This window comes from Anolis sagrei, chromosome 4, assembly GCF_037176765.1.
Source record: "Anolis sagrei isolate rAnoSag1 chromosome 4, rAnoSag1.mat, whole genome shotgun sequence".
Taxonomy (NCBI): Eukaryota; Metazoa; Chordata; class Lepidosauria; order Squamata; family Dactyloidae; genus Anolis; species Anolis sagrei.
In genome coordinates, this window is record NC_090024.1 from 172566411 (window position 1) to 172583012 (window position 16602).

The following is a 16602-nucleotide window of genomic DNA, read 5'->3' on the forward strand; positions in this document are numbered from 1 at the left end:
ATATCACCTATCACACCTGAAGTTGCCTCCCTGCAAGTGTCTTACACAGCAGTCTGAAGGATTTACTAGTTTCTAAATTGTTGTGTTGTGCTGTTTTTCAAATGCTTCCGTCAGTTCCCTAGCATCCTCAATGCTGGGGAACTGAAGGGAGCTGCACTAAAAGATCCAATGTTTTACACCAGGATTGGTAATACTCTTGCTCTGCAAATGTTATTTAAAAGCACATTCCATCAGTGTCAACGTAATCAATAGTGAAGAATTCTAGCAGTTGCAATCAAGAAACAGATCGATGCTTTAGGAGTTTGGGAAGATCACAAAAGTATAAAATACTTAGTCATTTCTTAATTCATAGTAAACAGCTTTTGGTTAATCAGATTAGGAAGGTGGTTTGAGAAGTTGGATCCTTTCCACACTTTCATTTTTGAAAATTGCAGTGGTTTTGGGTGTTTAAATGAAAAAAAAAGCCATGAATGAACACTGAATCATTATACGATTAAATATCAGTCAACATATATGAACAGAAGCTTTGCAGACTAATTTAATTTAAAGGGTCTTTGTGGTATCAGTTAAAATGGAACCTTATCTAAATATGGCTATACAAAAAGTATACAAAAGGCTGGTTGCTATACCAAAAGAATTAATTTAAAGTTAAAAACAGTAACTGACAATCTTAAGGATCAGAAACAACTTTGGGTTTCTGTGAGTTTTCTGGGCTGTATGGCCATGTTCCAGAAGCATTCTCTCCTGACGTTTCACCGACATCTATGACAGGCATCCTCAGAGTTGTGAAGTCTATTGGAAACTAGGCAAGTGAAATTTATATATCTGTGGAATGTCCAGGGTGGGAGAAAAAACTCTTGTCTGTTTGAGGCAAGTGCGAATGTTGCAGTTAGCCACCTTGATAGGCATTTAATGGCCTTGTAGGAAACAACATTATTTTCCCATCTACCATATCTGTAAAGATGCTGATGTGTTGCTTTGGAAAATCAGTGGCTACTAATCCAAATGGTTGTATTATCACTCCCAGTATCAGTAGCAAAATACCTCTTTGCATCACTTGTTGGAGAACAGGTTGCAGGTGAACTAACATGCTCCTTCAAAGCTTACTGGTTGGGAATGGTGTGACCAGAATGCTGGGTTAGATTGCCTTTCTGTCTGACCCATCACAACTCTTTTAAGTTCTTAAGTTAGTTAATAAGTTCAGTTCCAGAAGGGTCTGAAGTATTAGCACAAAGTCTTTTATAATTTCTGGCAAAGCTGCAGGTAGGCAGATCGTGCTATTTGTTTTTGTTATCACTTTTCCTAGGCATGGCTGAGTTTAACATGACCCTTTTGTTCTTACATCTGTTTCTCTTAGTAGCCAGGTAACACTACCCCAAGAATGTATCTGTGGTTTGGTCTTATAAAACAAAACAGCTTGTAAAAGTTAGTTCCTCTTCCTGTACTAGCAGCATGATAGTTTGAACAGAGATGAACACCCAGTCAGATTAATTCCTACCTGTGAGTTAATATAACTTCTGAAGTAATTCATTGGGGAAAGATGACCAGAACTTACCCTCAGGTATTATTACACACTCTTGAAAAAGATATTTGTAATTATTACTTTGAACATCAGACAAACACACAATTTTACTGCTTTTTTCTGTAATTTTTAACTAATGGATTGAATTAAAATTAAAATTTTAATTTCTGTGTGGTATTTGCATGTTGCTGAAAATATTCAGATAGGATGCATTTAAGTCAGCCAAGTTTATCAACCAAATATATTTGATTTAAAAGGCCAATGGATGCAATTACTTCTTAGTGTCTCAAAGGCTCCCCTTTTCAATAAGGTATGTATCTATTATTATTTTTAATTTCAGAATTTTGATGGAAGCTTCCTTGGTTCAGAAAAATCTCTCTCTACAACTAAAAGAGGTAATTGGGAGAAATCTCATCTTTTAAAGGAGTCTATTTCATTTCTCTCCGTGCATCTGCTGTCTTTTACTGTACACACATTTTCTTATTAAATACAGACACTTTTATAGTCCCCAAACCAAGTTAAATATAAATATTTACAGGAAATGGGCTTTGTGTTTCGGGGTAATGACAACATGTTATATGCTTCATAAAAGGATGTCAATTGTAATTATTCTCAAACAACTAAAGACAGGAAAGTGATGGGAGGCAGGTGGTTACAGAATTCGAGATTATCTGATTCTCAGTTTGGCATTTTGTATATTTGAAAGGGACCAGCACTGTAAAGTATGGGATGCATGCCATGGTCCTCAGGTTCTGTCTTTGGCACCTGCACTTAAAAACAGTTTTCAAGAGACAGATTTTCAAAAAGATCAATTCTAGACATTTTGTTGAGTAACTGCCAGAGCAGGAAATAGATGGTTAAATAGTTTAGTTGCACATTGACATTTAAATGATTAAAGATAGCTTTACTGGAGTCAACTCATGACAAATTGTAATGTTATCATCTGATGAGATTTGTAAAATATCAGCTGTTCTCTATGAACATGTCAATATTAAACTTTTTTTACCAAATTGATTTTACGTATTTTTTGATGTTGGAAAAAATTAAACTAAGGGCAACTTCAGATGACAGTATTACAGCACTATTATTCCACTTAACACCCCCCCCCCCCCCCAATGATTTTAAATACTCCTGGGATTTACAGTTTACATATAATTCTCAGCCAGAAAACTAAGTACACATCTCCATTTGGTGGTTAGGTACTACTGTGCTCTTGCTGATAATAATTCATAATTAAAGGTAAAGGTTTCACCTGACCTTAAGTCTAGTCGCGTCCAATTCTGGGGAGTGGTGCTCATCCCCATTTCTAAGCCAAAGAGCCGGTGTTGACAGTAGATGCCTCCAAAGTCATGTGGCCAGCATGACTGCATGGAGCACCATTATCTTCCCGCCGAAGCAGTACCTATTGATCTACTCATATTTGCATGTTTTCAAACTGCTAGTTCAACAGAAGCTGGGCCTAACAGTGGGAGCTCACCCCATTCCCCGGATTCGAACCGCCAACCTTGTGATTAGCAAGTTCAGCAGTTTAACTCACTGCACCACTGGGGCAGTGGTTAATTTGTACCAGTCCCTAAACTGCAAATCCCAGTTATAGCAGTTAAAATGGAATCATAGTGCTTTAATGATTTTATGCATAGATCCCCAGCCTTTATTCATCCAGATGTTGGGGGAGGGTCAATGCCCAGAAGCCTCAGCCTGCTTGGCCAGTTGTTAAGATTTCTGTGAGCTAAATTCCAGAACATCTAGACGACACCATTGGTACGGTGCGAAAGACCTAGATATATCTGAAACTCCCCCCCCCCCCAAACATTTATGTATTTATTTACGACATTTATATCTTGCCCTTCTCACCCCAAAGGAGATTCAGGGTGGCTTACAAGAGAGGCACAAATTGATGCCTTAAGTACATATAAAAATAAAACAACATATACATTAAAATCACATGATTAAAACATATAAATTAAAAACAATTACTTAAAATCACATTAGTAATGGGTTGATAAGTGTGGCAAAAGCAGAAAACTTTGGGCATAAATAATTGGTATGGTTGTATGGAATAACTTTGAGAATTAGTAACAACCAAAGTGGCTTTTTTTTCTATTGAGGTTTAGTCAATGGTTGGTAAAAGCTGGTTTCTGCTTGCAGATTTTGTAGTAAAATATTGCATTTTATTTGCTCTTTAATGCCTCTCTCCATGGCAGGTACCATACGTGACCAGCGAGATTGCTGCAAGGAGTCTTGTCAATGCGTCCCTTGCACTCGGAGATGCGTCTGTGCATCTGCCATTGGTTTTATTATACTTGCCGTTATCATTGCTGCCATTGCATTAATTGTCACAGTTGGTATCCCCCCACGTACAGCAGGTCAGTCACTATTATGTTGACTGTATTATTTCCCACTAGAGTCATTGATATGATGCCTTGAATGTGTCACAATTATTTCAATATGTTAAAGGTTGAGCTTGTTGAAGTAAGTAGTGTGTGGACACAATGAGAAGCTGAAGCCTAAATCCAAGGTTGCAGTAACAATATAGCTGAATATACCGTACTTCCTCTTAACTCCTTCCTGGAGCTCTGGGCATTTCATGAAAATCTGGTTTTCTGGATCTCCAAGACTTGTTTATCAGGGGAACTAGCAAAACCAGTTCCTGGAATTACAATGGTTAACCAGAGGGTAACTATAACATGATGCTCATCATTTTGCCATCATGTCCAGTTTTGCTCTCAGGAAAATTTCTGAAACTTGAGTAATTACAAGCCCTCTCCTGTTGCATACTTAAAGGGAAAGCTGTCTGTGGACTGATATTGTGGGTACCCACAGAGGACATAAGGGGTTCATGTTTGTCTTGACATGGCTATATTTTGATACCAAATCACCTGAAAATAGATCCCAGAAATGACCAGAAGTTCACTTCTGATTGTTAGTTTCAGATTTTCTGCTCACCTGTGGGATTGTTTTGGAAAGGTAGGGCTGGAAAGCTATGTACTGAGCAAGCACCAGTCCAAATAGCACTTGGGAGGACATTTCATATTTTTTGATGACTTTGGGAAGGTTTAGCGTTTCTTAACCTGGGGGTCGGGACCCCTGGGGGGTTTGCGAGGGAGGTATCAGAGCAGTCGCCAAAGACCATAAAAATGCAGTATTTTCTGATGGTCATAGGAGTTCTGTGTGGGAAGTTTGGCCCTATTGGTGGGGTTCAGAATGCTCTTTGATTGTAGATGAACTATACATCCCAGCAACTGCAACTCCCAAATGTCTATTTTCCCCAAACTCCAATAGTGTTCACATTTGTGCATGTTGATTATTCGTGCCAAATTTGGTCCATATCCATCATTGTTTGAGTCCACAGTGCTCTCTGGATGTTGGTGAACTACAACTCCAAAACTCAAGGTCAATGCCCACCAAACCCTTCCAGTATTTTCTGTTGGTCATGGGAGTTCTCTGTGCCAAGATTGGTTCAGTTCCATCATTAGTGGTGTTCAGAATGCTCTCTGATTGTATGTGAATTATAAATCCCAGCAACTACAACTCCCAAATGAGCAAATCAATCCCAAATCCCAACCCCACGAGTATTCAAATTTGGGCATATTGGATATTTGTGCCAAATTTCATCCTGTGAATGAAAATACGTCCTGCATATCAGATATTTACATTACAATTCACAACAGTAGCAAAACCGCAGTCATGAAGTAGCAATGAAAATAATTTTATGGTTTGGGGTCACCACAACATGAGGAACTGTATTAAGGGGCCGCAGCATTAGGAAGGTTGAGAACCACTGGTAAAAAGTAAAAAGTAAAAAAAAAGAAGTAAAAAGTAGAAAGTGAAGAGCATCCAGTGAACTCAAATGACTTTTTTAAAATGCATACACAGAAAACTACACAAATATCAAGAGGATAACACAATATTGAATTATTGTAAATTTTTTAGAGTCTATAAATACCCACTTCACATCAAAACTACAAAAACTTCTGTGCCAGGAATTCCAAAACCATTTACTAACAGAATTCATTGTAATTTGAATGAAAGCTGAAGGGTTTTAAAAATATCTATCTTGTAAGGAAATGGTAGAAAGAATAGAGATAGCATTCAAGTGCACAAGGATATATCTAAACTGAAGAGAAAAGGACTTTCTCTCTAAAAGATAAGGGTGGTTATTGTAAAAGTTTCCCCTGCCACATATATCCTTTCTATGCTCACAAAGCCAAATGCCTAAATCGCTCACAGAACATACTTCTATGATTGATAGATCAACTCTTGAAGTTATACAGGGTTAGTCAAAATGCATAGGCCAATAAGCCATTCAATTGAATGGCTTATTGGCCTATGCATTTTGACTAACCCTGTATTTCAAATTTAGACTGTCTGAACCACCGCATCAAACAATCTATCATAACTAAGATAGCTTACAATGGGCTTCTATATTTCATTTAATGGTTGTTAATAGTCTCCTTTGATATGCTGCCAGTTTGACTGATTTCTCTAAATCTCAGAGCATTCGAAGCCATTTCCTTTCATTTGGTTCTGACCAGAAAGTATATCATCTCGCAGAATTAATCATGCAGGTGCCAAAATGAACCATTCCCACATATAGCCTTTCTTAAAACATAGTCAAAATATTTTGTACAGCTGTGTATTACACTTCTTCACAGTATACACTCAAATGGTTTCTCTTACTCTTATGTGGATGTTGGATAATGACTCTGGAGACCAAGGTTTGGATCTCTGTTCAGCTATGGAAGCCCATTGGATGACCTTGGAGAAGTCACACTCTCTCAACCTCAGTGGAAGGCAATGTAAAACCTCTTCTGGACAAATATTGCCAAGAAACCAGGTGATAGGTTCGTCTTAGGGTCGCCATAGGTCAGAAATGACTTGAAGTCACATAACAACAACACACTTCTAAGGGTTAGGGCCCACACTGTCCCTATGTGGAACTTAAATGACCTGAGTAAAAGGTAAAGATTTCCCCTGACATTAAGTCTAGTCATGTCTGACTCTGGGGGGTGGTGCTCATCTCCATTTCTAAGCTGAAGAGCTGGCATTGTTCGTAGTCCCCTCCATGGTCATGTGGCCAGCATGACTACATGGCGCATTGTTACCTTCCTGCAGAAGCAGTACCTACTGATCTACTCACATTTGCATGTTTTTGAGCTGGGTTGGCAGAAGCTGGGCCTAATAGCAGGAGCTCACCCCTCTCCCTGGATTCAAACTGCCAGCCTTTTGGTCAGCAAGTTCACCAGCTCAGTGGTTTAACCTGCTGCAACACAAGGGGGCCCTAATGATAACTAAGCTTGAAGATCAGTCGTGAGTCTGCAATTAGACGTTTTAATATACAGTAAAATGATTACAGAAGTGTACTTGATCTGATCAGTATCAGTATTTATAATTTATTATATTGTTTTTATTTTTCAGTGAATCGTTTATGTGTGACTACCAGTAACCAGACAGGCTTTTTATGTGACAACCGAGAGACCTGTATACCAGCCAGCCAAGTCTGTGACACAAGAAGACATTGTGCAAATGGGGAGGATGAGCAAGAGACACTATGTAGTAAGTGTAACAAAAACCTGGTTTTCAAGAGTTGTCTTTGCTTCATCGATTTCATTATTTCAAATAACTTTTTATCCTTTGGAATGTTTAGGCTTTCTTTCCAACATCTATATCTTTGTGAGGCTGCCTGTTAATATCATCAGAAAAATGTTTGGACATTAGGGGATAATCATAAGACTTTCATGCACATCCCTGCTAAAATGATGTATTTTGTTGTATTTATTTTGGTAGGTGACTTACCCAACAACCTTCCAGGTTACTTAATATTTCATTGCAGCAATCCCCGATTTTGGATACCTGCAGACAAACGATGCAATGGGATCAATGATTGTGGAGACTGCTCTGATGAAGTAGGGACCTGTAAGTCTGTTCATCATAAAACTATATATCACTGACAGATGCTTATGATTTATGATAGGGTGAAAGGCTCTGAGTCCTGGTCTCCAGGGCAGCAGAAAAAAGCCTGCTCCCTCTTGCTTATGATATCCTTTCAAATATTTATACATGGCTATCATGTTTCCTCACAACCTACTTTTCTGCAGGCTAAACATACCCAAGTCTTTAAGATGCTTCTCATAGGTATTCGTGGTCTCCAGACCTTTGATCATTTTAGTTGCCCTCTGGACACCTTCCAGCTGGTCAATATCTCTTTTAAATTGCAGTACCCAGAATTGGACACAGAGTGATTCCAGGCGAGGTCTGACTTAGAATACAGTGTCCAATTGACTTGGGAATGAAACACTTTTAAAACGTTGAAATGTGTAGCCAGTAACTATATACCTTGCAGAAATATTTGTAGCACAAAGTAGCTATTATGGAGAGTTTAATATTTTTTATGGAACACCTAGAGTGCTTTTGCAAAACCCTAAGATTATGTGAAACACAGTTTGGGAAGCTCTTCCCTACAGTATATTTGTATTCATTGGCAGTTTTTAATTGAAATACAAACTAGAGCTTACCTTGCTTAGCTTCCACGATCAGATAGAGTCAGCAACCATTATTACAAAAGATATCCTGGCAAGGTTTAGCAAATAGCAATACACCATCCAGCAGTCCGTTTGTCCACAGGAGTGTACCTAGGTACTGTCCACCTGCCTTGGGCATCCAAGAAGCAGCTTTAATTCTTTGCAAAGGAGACAAAGCAGCTGAACGGTACAAAAGCATATGCTGAGCTTCTTGTGCATGGGGCAATGGCATTGCACAAGGAGAACTGTATAATTCCCATACCCAACCCCTACAAAGTGACCAATGCTTTAAGCCACCAACAGAATTCTAGCCATACTTCGGATTTGATAACTTTTTCCTGATTTTTTTAAATTGTCATGCTGCCAAATAAAGGAGGGACAGGCAGGTAATTCTGTAGTACAGTGTTTCTCAATCTTCCTAATGCTGCGACTCCTTACTATAGTTCCTCATGTTGTGGTGACCCCCAACCATAAAATTATTTTCATTGCTACTTCACAACTCTCATTTTGCTACTGTTATGAATAGTGATGTAAATATCTGATATGCAGGAAATATTTTCATTCACTGGACCAAATTTGACACAAATAGCCGACACGCCCAAATTTGAGTACGGGTGGGGTTGGGGGAGGGGATTGATTTTGTCATTTGGGAGTTGTAGTTGCTGGGATTTAAAGTTAACCTACAATCAAAGAGCATTATGAACACCAACAATGGAATTGAACCAAACTTGGCACACAGAAATCCCATAACCAACACAAAATATTGGAAGGGTTTGGTAGGCAATTGACCTTGAGTTTTGAGAGTTGTAGTTCCCCTACATCCAGAGAGCACCGTGGACTCAAAGAACGATGGATCTGGACCAAACTTAGCATGAATACTCAATATGTCCAATTGTGAACACTGGTGGAGTTTGGGGGAAATAGACCTTGACATTTGGAAGTTGTTGTTGCCGGGATTTATAGCTCATCTGCAATCAAAGAGTGATCTTAACCCCACCAACAAGAGAATTGGGTCAAACTTCACATGAGAAACAGAAACTACTCTGTTTTCTGATGGTCTTTAGCAACCCCTCTGAGATCCTGTCGAACCCCCACAAAGGTCCCGACCCCCAGGTTGATAAACATTGCTGTAGTAGCTGAAGAGGCAACTAACCTACAGACTAAGGGGACATACAACCCTCAGTCTTGCAAGAAATTGGGAATATGGTGAATATCACTGTGAGGAAGTATTAATCTTCTTTAATGCCACTAATATTCCGTGAGGAACCTTCTTCTAGATATCAATTAAACTGCCACCAATATGTTTAGAGACGCTGGTTTATGTCTCTGTTTATCTTTAGTTGTGTTGTTAGGTGACTTTGGTAGTGTGGAATGCACCAAGCATAAAAGCAATGAAGGAGGCAGGTTTGAAATACAAAGAGAATAAGTTTTATTGTTAACAGAACGTAATTGTTGCAGTTTTGAGAATTTGAACTTGGCACAAGGCTTGATGTTACAAAATGGCTGGTTTGAGATACATTCAGGCTTCTGATGTTACAATTCTACAAACTCCTTCTTTAGTGAAGTGCTTATACTACTTCAGAGTTCCCTATTGTGAATGTCCACACTGTTTGCCCTATACTCGGAACAAACCACTGATCACCAGTCTTTCCTTACTGGCGATCCTTAAAACCCCCTCTGTTAGATTCTTTTAACCTAAGCAATCTAACAAGGTAGCACCTTCAGCTCTCTTGCTGAAGAAATATTCACAAATTCTAAGAACTACTGAATTCTCACAGCTTCACAACCCAGAGCCCTAATTGACTCTGAACCTCTTCCCCGGGTCTCATCCACCGGACTAAACTACTTTTCCCAGAGTCCTTTCTTGACTCTGCTATTTCCCAGAGCCCTTAACTGGCTCTGCTCTTCTCCTCAGGGTCTCTTCCTCCTGACTGAATATTAACTGACGCTTTCAAACCTTTTATTCCTTAAACTCCGCCCACCTCCTCTGAGGCTTTGTTACCATGGCAACCTATCTCTCTCAGCTAGGCCCTGGCAACAAATGTAATACATAAATACAGATTCAAACACATTATAGATAACACTTTATAATAAACATTATAAATACAGTTTAAACACATTATAAATAACACTTTATAATAAACACATCTCTACACCTTCCCCCCCAGAAATATTATTTTTGTACCATTCTCGATCCCAGAATGGCAAAAATAATTCCACATATTATTTAACAATATATACATATACATCAATTCTGAAAGGGAAACATATTAGGGTTAAATACATTTTAATTACACATATATACAAACCTTTAACCTATGGAATCCTAGATAAGGCGTCCGCAACTACATTTTGTTTACCTGAAACATGTTTTATGTCAAATATGAAATCTTGTAAACCCAAACTCCATTTTAACAATTTGTTATTCGTACCCTTTACTTTATCTAACCATTTTCATTTGTTGACATATTACATTCATCAGAATGCCAATTTTTACTTGAAACTTCCACAACCTCTTTCCTCTGTGGTTGGGACAATTCTCTGTTCATATCTACCCGATCTAAATTCCTGTACTGTTCACGATCACCCTCCCAAAAAGAAAAGGGACCGGATTCCTCTTTTGAAACAACAAAACATACATTTGCAGATCTTACAACATAAGGCTTCAACATATTTACATGGACTCTTCTTTCTACATTGGATTGTTCATCAAAAATATCATAGTTTATGTGGTTGTGTCTTCTGATGACCTTCCATGGTCCAGACCAATCCAATTGAAGCTTGTTGGCCTTGTTGGGAGATAAAAATAAAACTTCATCTCCGATGTCGAAGACCTTTGGTTTAGCAGTAGAGTCATAATAGTCTTTCTGTTTCTGCTGAGCCGCAAGCAAATGCTCTTGAGCAATGTCTCTAGCCAGCTGCATTGTTGCTTGAAGATCTCTTAAATACTCCGTCACTGGAACAGGATCCTTCGCCGGACTTTCTTCCCAATATTCTCTTAACAGATCTAACGGACCACGAGCTTTCCTTCCATACAGCAATTCAAATGGACTGTAGCCGGTGCTGTCATGAGGGACGGTCCTGTAGGCGAACAGCAGTTGTTGTAATTTGACGTCCCAGTCATATGGCCTTTCCTGACTGTAAGACTTTATCATTTTGACTAAAGTCTTGTTCATATTCTCAACCAGTCCATTTGTCTGCGGATGATATGCTGTGGAAGTCAGGTGTCTAATTCCACATAACTCCAGCAATTTCGACATAAGCTTGGAAGTAAACTGGGTTCCCAAGTCCGAGACCAGTTCTCTAGGATATCCAGTTCTTCCCCAAATGGACAGCAGGGCATTTGCAATTGTAGTTGTTTCGATGTTAGTCAGAGCTACAGCCTCTGGATATCTTGTGGCGTAGTCAATCATGGTTAAAATGTAACGGTAACCACGTCTGCTTGGTTTACAGAGAGGACCTACAATGTCAATGCCTACTCTGTAAAATGGTTCTCCAATTATTGGCATAGGGATCATAGGAGCTTTAACTTTATCCCTTCCAGTGCTCAACCTCTGGCAGATGTTACAGGATTGGCAAAACTCTTTGATCCTCTGGAACATGCCAGGCCAATAAAAGTTTTTAGTGATCCTCTTCGTGGTTTTTCTTATGCCCAAATGTCCACCTTGAGGGTTTTCGTGTGCCACCCTCATCAGCTGTTCTCTAAAACCTTGAGGCACTACAATTTGACTACATGTCACTGATCTTTCTGTCGAGTTTACACTTTTGGATTCTCTATATAAGACACCATTCTTCAGTATAAACTTGGAGGGCTGTTCTTCTGCCAATATTGTGGGGTTTTGAGCTAAAGCAAATAGAGGCTTCAGAGATTCATCGGCTCTCTGTTCCTGCCGAATCTCCTCAACTCCTCCCGTCTTCTTAACAAGCTCAGCCACTGTAGCACTGGCTTCTGGGCTCTCGTCCCCATCTTGTTGTATGGCAAAACACATGGCTTTTTGTTCAGGGCTCTCATTGTTACATTCTTTCTCCCCACACGCCATCTTACAGTATTTAATCTCCTCAGCCAAATCATTTCCAATTAAACATTGATATGGTATGTCAGGACTGACTGCAAAATCCCACATACCCTTCCATCCTTCATATTCTATTGGCAAAGTCACCACGGCTGATGGAATCGCCGGTCCTAAACCTTTTAGTTTTATTTCAGAGGTTGGCTGTTGAAATTTCTGAGGTATTATTTCGGGATGCACTATGCACACTTCGGAACCTGTATCTCTGAGTCCTTTCCTGTCTTTGTTATCAATAGAAATGGTTTCTAAGTAGTCCTTAGATGGGCTGCCTGACAGGATGAACAAACATTGTTTCTCTTGAGGCTCTGAGCTTGAACTCTCCTTTGCAACAGTAACCGGTTCTGCCTTTGGTGTTTCTTTCATTTTATTTATAAAGAGGGTTGTTTTCTCATTCCTTAACAGGGGACATTGATATTTTATATGATCCAATTTTCCACATTGATAGCACCGTCGTTTTACCTCAGGAGCAGTTGGTCTTATTACACTCTGCCTCCTACAGATGGTGTCTTCTATGTCAGAGCCCTTTTCTTGCTGTGGGCGCGTTTGTTGTGGATAAAATGGCTGCCTGTTTGTTCTTTTGTCCCCTGGCAGATCTTCCCTTTTAAATCCTTCTTTCAAGGTTGTTATTTGATCTGCCATACCCACTGCCTCTACAATCGTGGATGGCTTGCGATCTTGAATCACCCAACGAATTTCATAAGGAACTAATTGGAAAAATTGTTCCAATTTCAAAAGTTCCCTCAGCTGTTGATAATCTTCTACCTCAGACGTCTTTATCCAACTATCGAACAGTTGAGACAATCTAGAGGCCACCTGAGCAAAACTTTGTGTTTTATCTTTCCTCAACGTCCTGAACTTAAATCTATAATATTCAGGAGTCAATCTATATTCCTGTTGAATCTGTTTCTTAAACAGATCATAGTCTCTATAAGATTCTTCAGGCAACTGTCCATAAATCTGCAAAAGTTTCCCACTTATCTGTGGCCTAAGGTATGTCATCCATTTTTCCTTAGCCACTCCAAAATCTCGACAACATCTCTCAAAAGATATTAGGAATTTCTCTGGACAATCGTCCTTGGTATATTTTGGGAATTTCTTCATCAAATCTGGGGTATCCCCTCCAGATCTCCCTTCCTGAACATCATTGGATGTTTGAGACAAAGCCAATCTTTGTTTCTCTAGCTCAAACTCCATTCTCTTCAATTCCAACTCCCGTTCAAATTCTCTCACTCTTTGTCTTTCCTCAAATTCTCTTTGTTTCGCTTCTCTCTCCATCTCCAACTCTCTCTCTCTCTGTTTTTCCTCCATCTCCAATCGTTTCATCTCTAATTTGTACTTAAGAGCCATTTCTGACATAGGCACCGGCTCTGTCTCTGCCTCAGAGCTTGAACTTTCTTCTTGGTCTCCCTCTCTTTCCTCAGCCAGCTTTCTCTGCCGCCTGGTAGCCATGTTTTCAACAACTTTTACCTCACAACTTATTTCTAAATTAAACTTAAGGCACTCGATTAGTTGTTACACGTATCCCGTCGTCTGCCACCAAAAAATTATGTGAGGAAGTATTAATCTTCTTTAATGCCACTAATATTCCGTGAGGAACCTTCTTCTAGATATCAATTAAACTGCCACCAATATGTTTAGAGACGCTGGTTTATGTCTCTGTTTATCTTTAGTTGTGTTGTGAGGTGACTTTGGTAGTGTGGAATGCACCAAGCATAAAAGCAATGAAGGAGGCAGGTTTGAAATACAAAGAGAATAAGTTTTATTGTTAACAGAACGTAATTGTTGCAGTTTTGAGAATTTGAACTTGGCACAAGGCTTGATGTTACAAAATGGCTGGTTTGAGATACATTCAGGCTTCTGATGTTACAATTCTACAAACTCCTTCTTTAGTGAAGTGCTTATACTACTTCAGAGTTCCCTATTGTGAATGTCCACACTGTTTGCCCTATACTCGGAACAAACCACTGATCACCAGTCTTTCCTTACTGGCGATCCTTAAAACCCCCTCTGTTAGATTCTTTTAACCTAAGCAATCTAACAAGGTAGCACCTTCAGCTTTCTTGCTGAAGAAATATTCACAAATTCTAAGAACTACTGAATTCTCACAGCTTCACAACCCAGAGCCCTAATTGACTCTGAACCTCTTCCCCGGGTCTCATCCACCGGACTAAACTACTTTTCCCAGAGTCCTTTCTTGACTCTGCTATTTCCCAGAGCCCTTAACTGGCTCTGCTCTTCTCCTCAGGGTCTCTTCCTCCTGACTGAATATTAACTGACGCTTTCAAACCTTTTATTCCTTAAACTCCGCCCACCTCCTCTGAGGCTTTGTTACCATGGCAACCTATCTCTCTCAGCTAGGCCCTGGCAACAAATGTAATACATAAATACAGATTCAAACACATTATAGATAACACTTTATAATAAACATTATAAATACAGTTTAAACACATTATAAATAACACTTTATAATAAACACATCTCTACAATCACAAATCTCCAAACTGGTTTGGTACTCCTCATTAATGTCATCTTTTCTAGTTCATTGTAGTATCCATTTAGAATTGCACTAGCCAGTTTAGATGACCAGATGGAAAAGTAGGCAATAGTTTTTACACTTGTAATAATTGGGAAAAAAAACAACAACAACATTTGAGCATGTGCTGCTTTTCATGTCAAGATTAGAAAATGGCACTTACCAGAGTTGCCTCTTGTATATATTTATGAAAGGTACTTCATCCTCTTCCCTTCTGACTCGGCCTTTGGCTTCAGGAAAAAACGAAATCATTGACATATCTCTTGTTATAGGGGCCAGATGTCCTCCTTGTGGGTCTCAGTGGTGGAGCTGCACCATGGTCGTCTTTTACATGTATTGTAGCTGCATTCCCAGAAGCCTTTGTCGAGATGGCATACAGCACTGCTTTGACTGGTCTGATGAATATATCTGCACAAAGTGAGCAGCCAAGGACTGCAAACCTTCACAAGATAATGGGAGCAATTCATCAAGTACCGTCGTCGTGGAACCACCATTCATTTCAGAGGAGCTTTGCAGAGGATATTTTATGTAGTGTTACATATAGCGCTTCCAGATCAATGATTTGTCATCTCTTGATCTAAGGAAGGTATTTATAAACCTCAAAAGCATCAGCAAATAGACCAAATTTGGAATAAAAGGAATCTGGATTTGATTTTTATCCAATTTCAAGAGAGGACACAAATCAAGCAATAACTGACAAACTTGTAGCACAATTCTCTTGCTAAATGAAATGGCAGATACATTATCCGCACTTCTAATGTAAACCGTGTGTTTGTGTTGGCCCACCTTCAACTTGCCTGTCAACTTGTGGAGACACTATGAATTTCACTGGGTTTTTGTGGGGAAGGAATACTCAGATGTGGCTTTGCCAGTTTCTTCCTCTGAAATAAGGTGTACAGAGCTTGGTATTCATTGGCAGTCTCCCACCCAAGTATTAACCAAGACCAACCCTGCTTAGCTTCAGAGTTCACAAAGTCTTTAATAGTATCTTATTCATACTCAACGTTATGAAATGACTGATGGCCTCCTGTGCCAATTGTTTGTTGAATCTACTTTCCACACTTTCATGCTTTTTTTTCCTTAGGCTGGATCAAGACTGTAATATAATCCAGTTTCAGAATGCAGATTAACTGCATTAAACTGTATTATATGGCAGTGTAGACTCATACAATCCAGTTCAATACAGTTAATCTGCATTCTGAAATTGGATTGTATTGCATTGTAGATCCAGCCTCAGGAAACAATTAACATAGTTCAAACCAGGTCAGTGCGCTTGGTAACTCCTTTTATCCTTGTTTGCATTTTGGCAAATGTTTCCCTTGCATTCAGAGATAAAATCTTGTTAATTGAAGTGGAAGGCAAAAAGAAACAAAGGCTAGAACAATATCTATCCAATAAAATGTTAAAAGACGTCAGTAATAGTAGGTTGTTTTCTATCAGGTGTAGCTAAGATCTAGTCTTCTTAGGTAGAATAACTTTGTATGAGTTTCATACTTTTATGGAGAAGTCAATACGCATATTACGCAATGTAATCAGTACTTTAGAAATGGTACATCCAATAACCTGATCTCTTTAACAATATCCAGTTTCAGATTCCTTTCTGTCTGTAGTAAAGGGCCATTCAGTATAGATGATGTAATCAACAAGTATTGCAAGTACTCACCTAAGTAAGCCAAGCATCTTACATCACAGTATTTGACAAGTGATAAAAGCAGTCAAATATTAATGGTACATAGAAACTATGCCCATTGTTGTAGAATCACTATAAACCAATGTTGTAATTACATTGTGTGTTTGCATAATGATTTTTAGTATACTTCCTAACATGCATTCCTTGGCAAATACAGGAAATGTCTGAGAAAATATTTGAGTCAGTTTTTAAAGGCAGCACCAAAAAAAACAAAAAAAACAACCTACAGTAGCTACAGAGCAGGATATAATATGGTATAATGTATC

At 39.0% G+C, this 16602-nt stretch overlaps 1 protein-coding gene across 1 annotated transcript; it reads left to right on the forward strand.

Annotated features, from left to right (window-relative positions):
* The first annotated feature begins 3719 nt into the window (after nt 1–3719).
* On the forward strand, nt 3720–16540 carry LDLRAD1 (low density lipoprotein receptor class A domain containing 1). Its single transcript, XM_060772650.2, has 4 exons — nt 3720–3888; nt 6941–7078; nt 7310–7438; nt 14919–16540. Exons 1-4 carry the CDS (start codon nt 3720–3722, stop codon nt 15065–15067), a joined length of 585 nt encoding a protein of 194 aa, XP_060628633.1. The 3' UTR covers nt 15068–16540.
* Nucleotides 16541–16602: the final 62 nt, after the last annotated feature.

Bases quoted from the DNA above. Each gene is read 5' to 3' on its own strand.
- LDLRAD1 (XM_060772650.2), top strand. From the start codon at position 3,720: ATGGCAGGTACCATACGTGACCAGCGAGATTGCTGCAAGGAGTCTTGT. The intron at 7,079-7,309 runs GTAAGTGTAACA...TTATTTTGGTAG, and splicing joins TGAGCAAGAGACACTATGTA to GTGACTTACCCAACAACCTT. The intron at 7,439-14,918 runs GTAAGTCTGTTC...CTCTTGTTATAG, and splicing joins CTCTGATGAAGTAGGGACCT to GGGCCAGATGTCCTCCTTGT.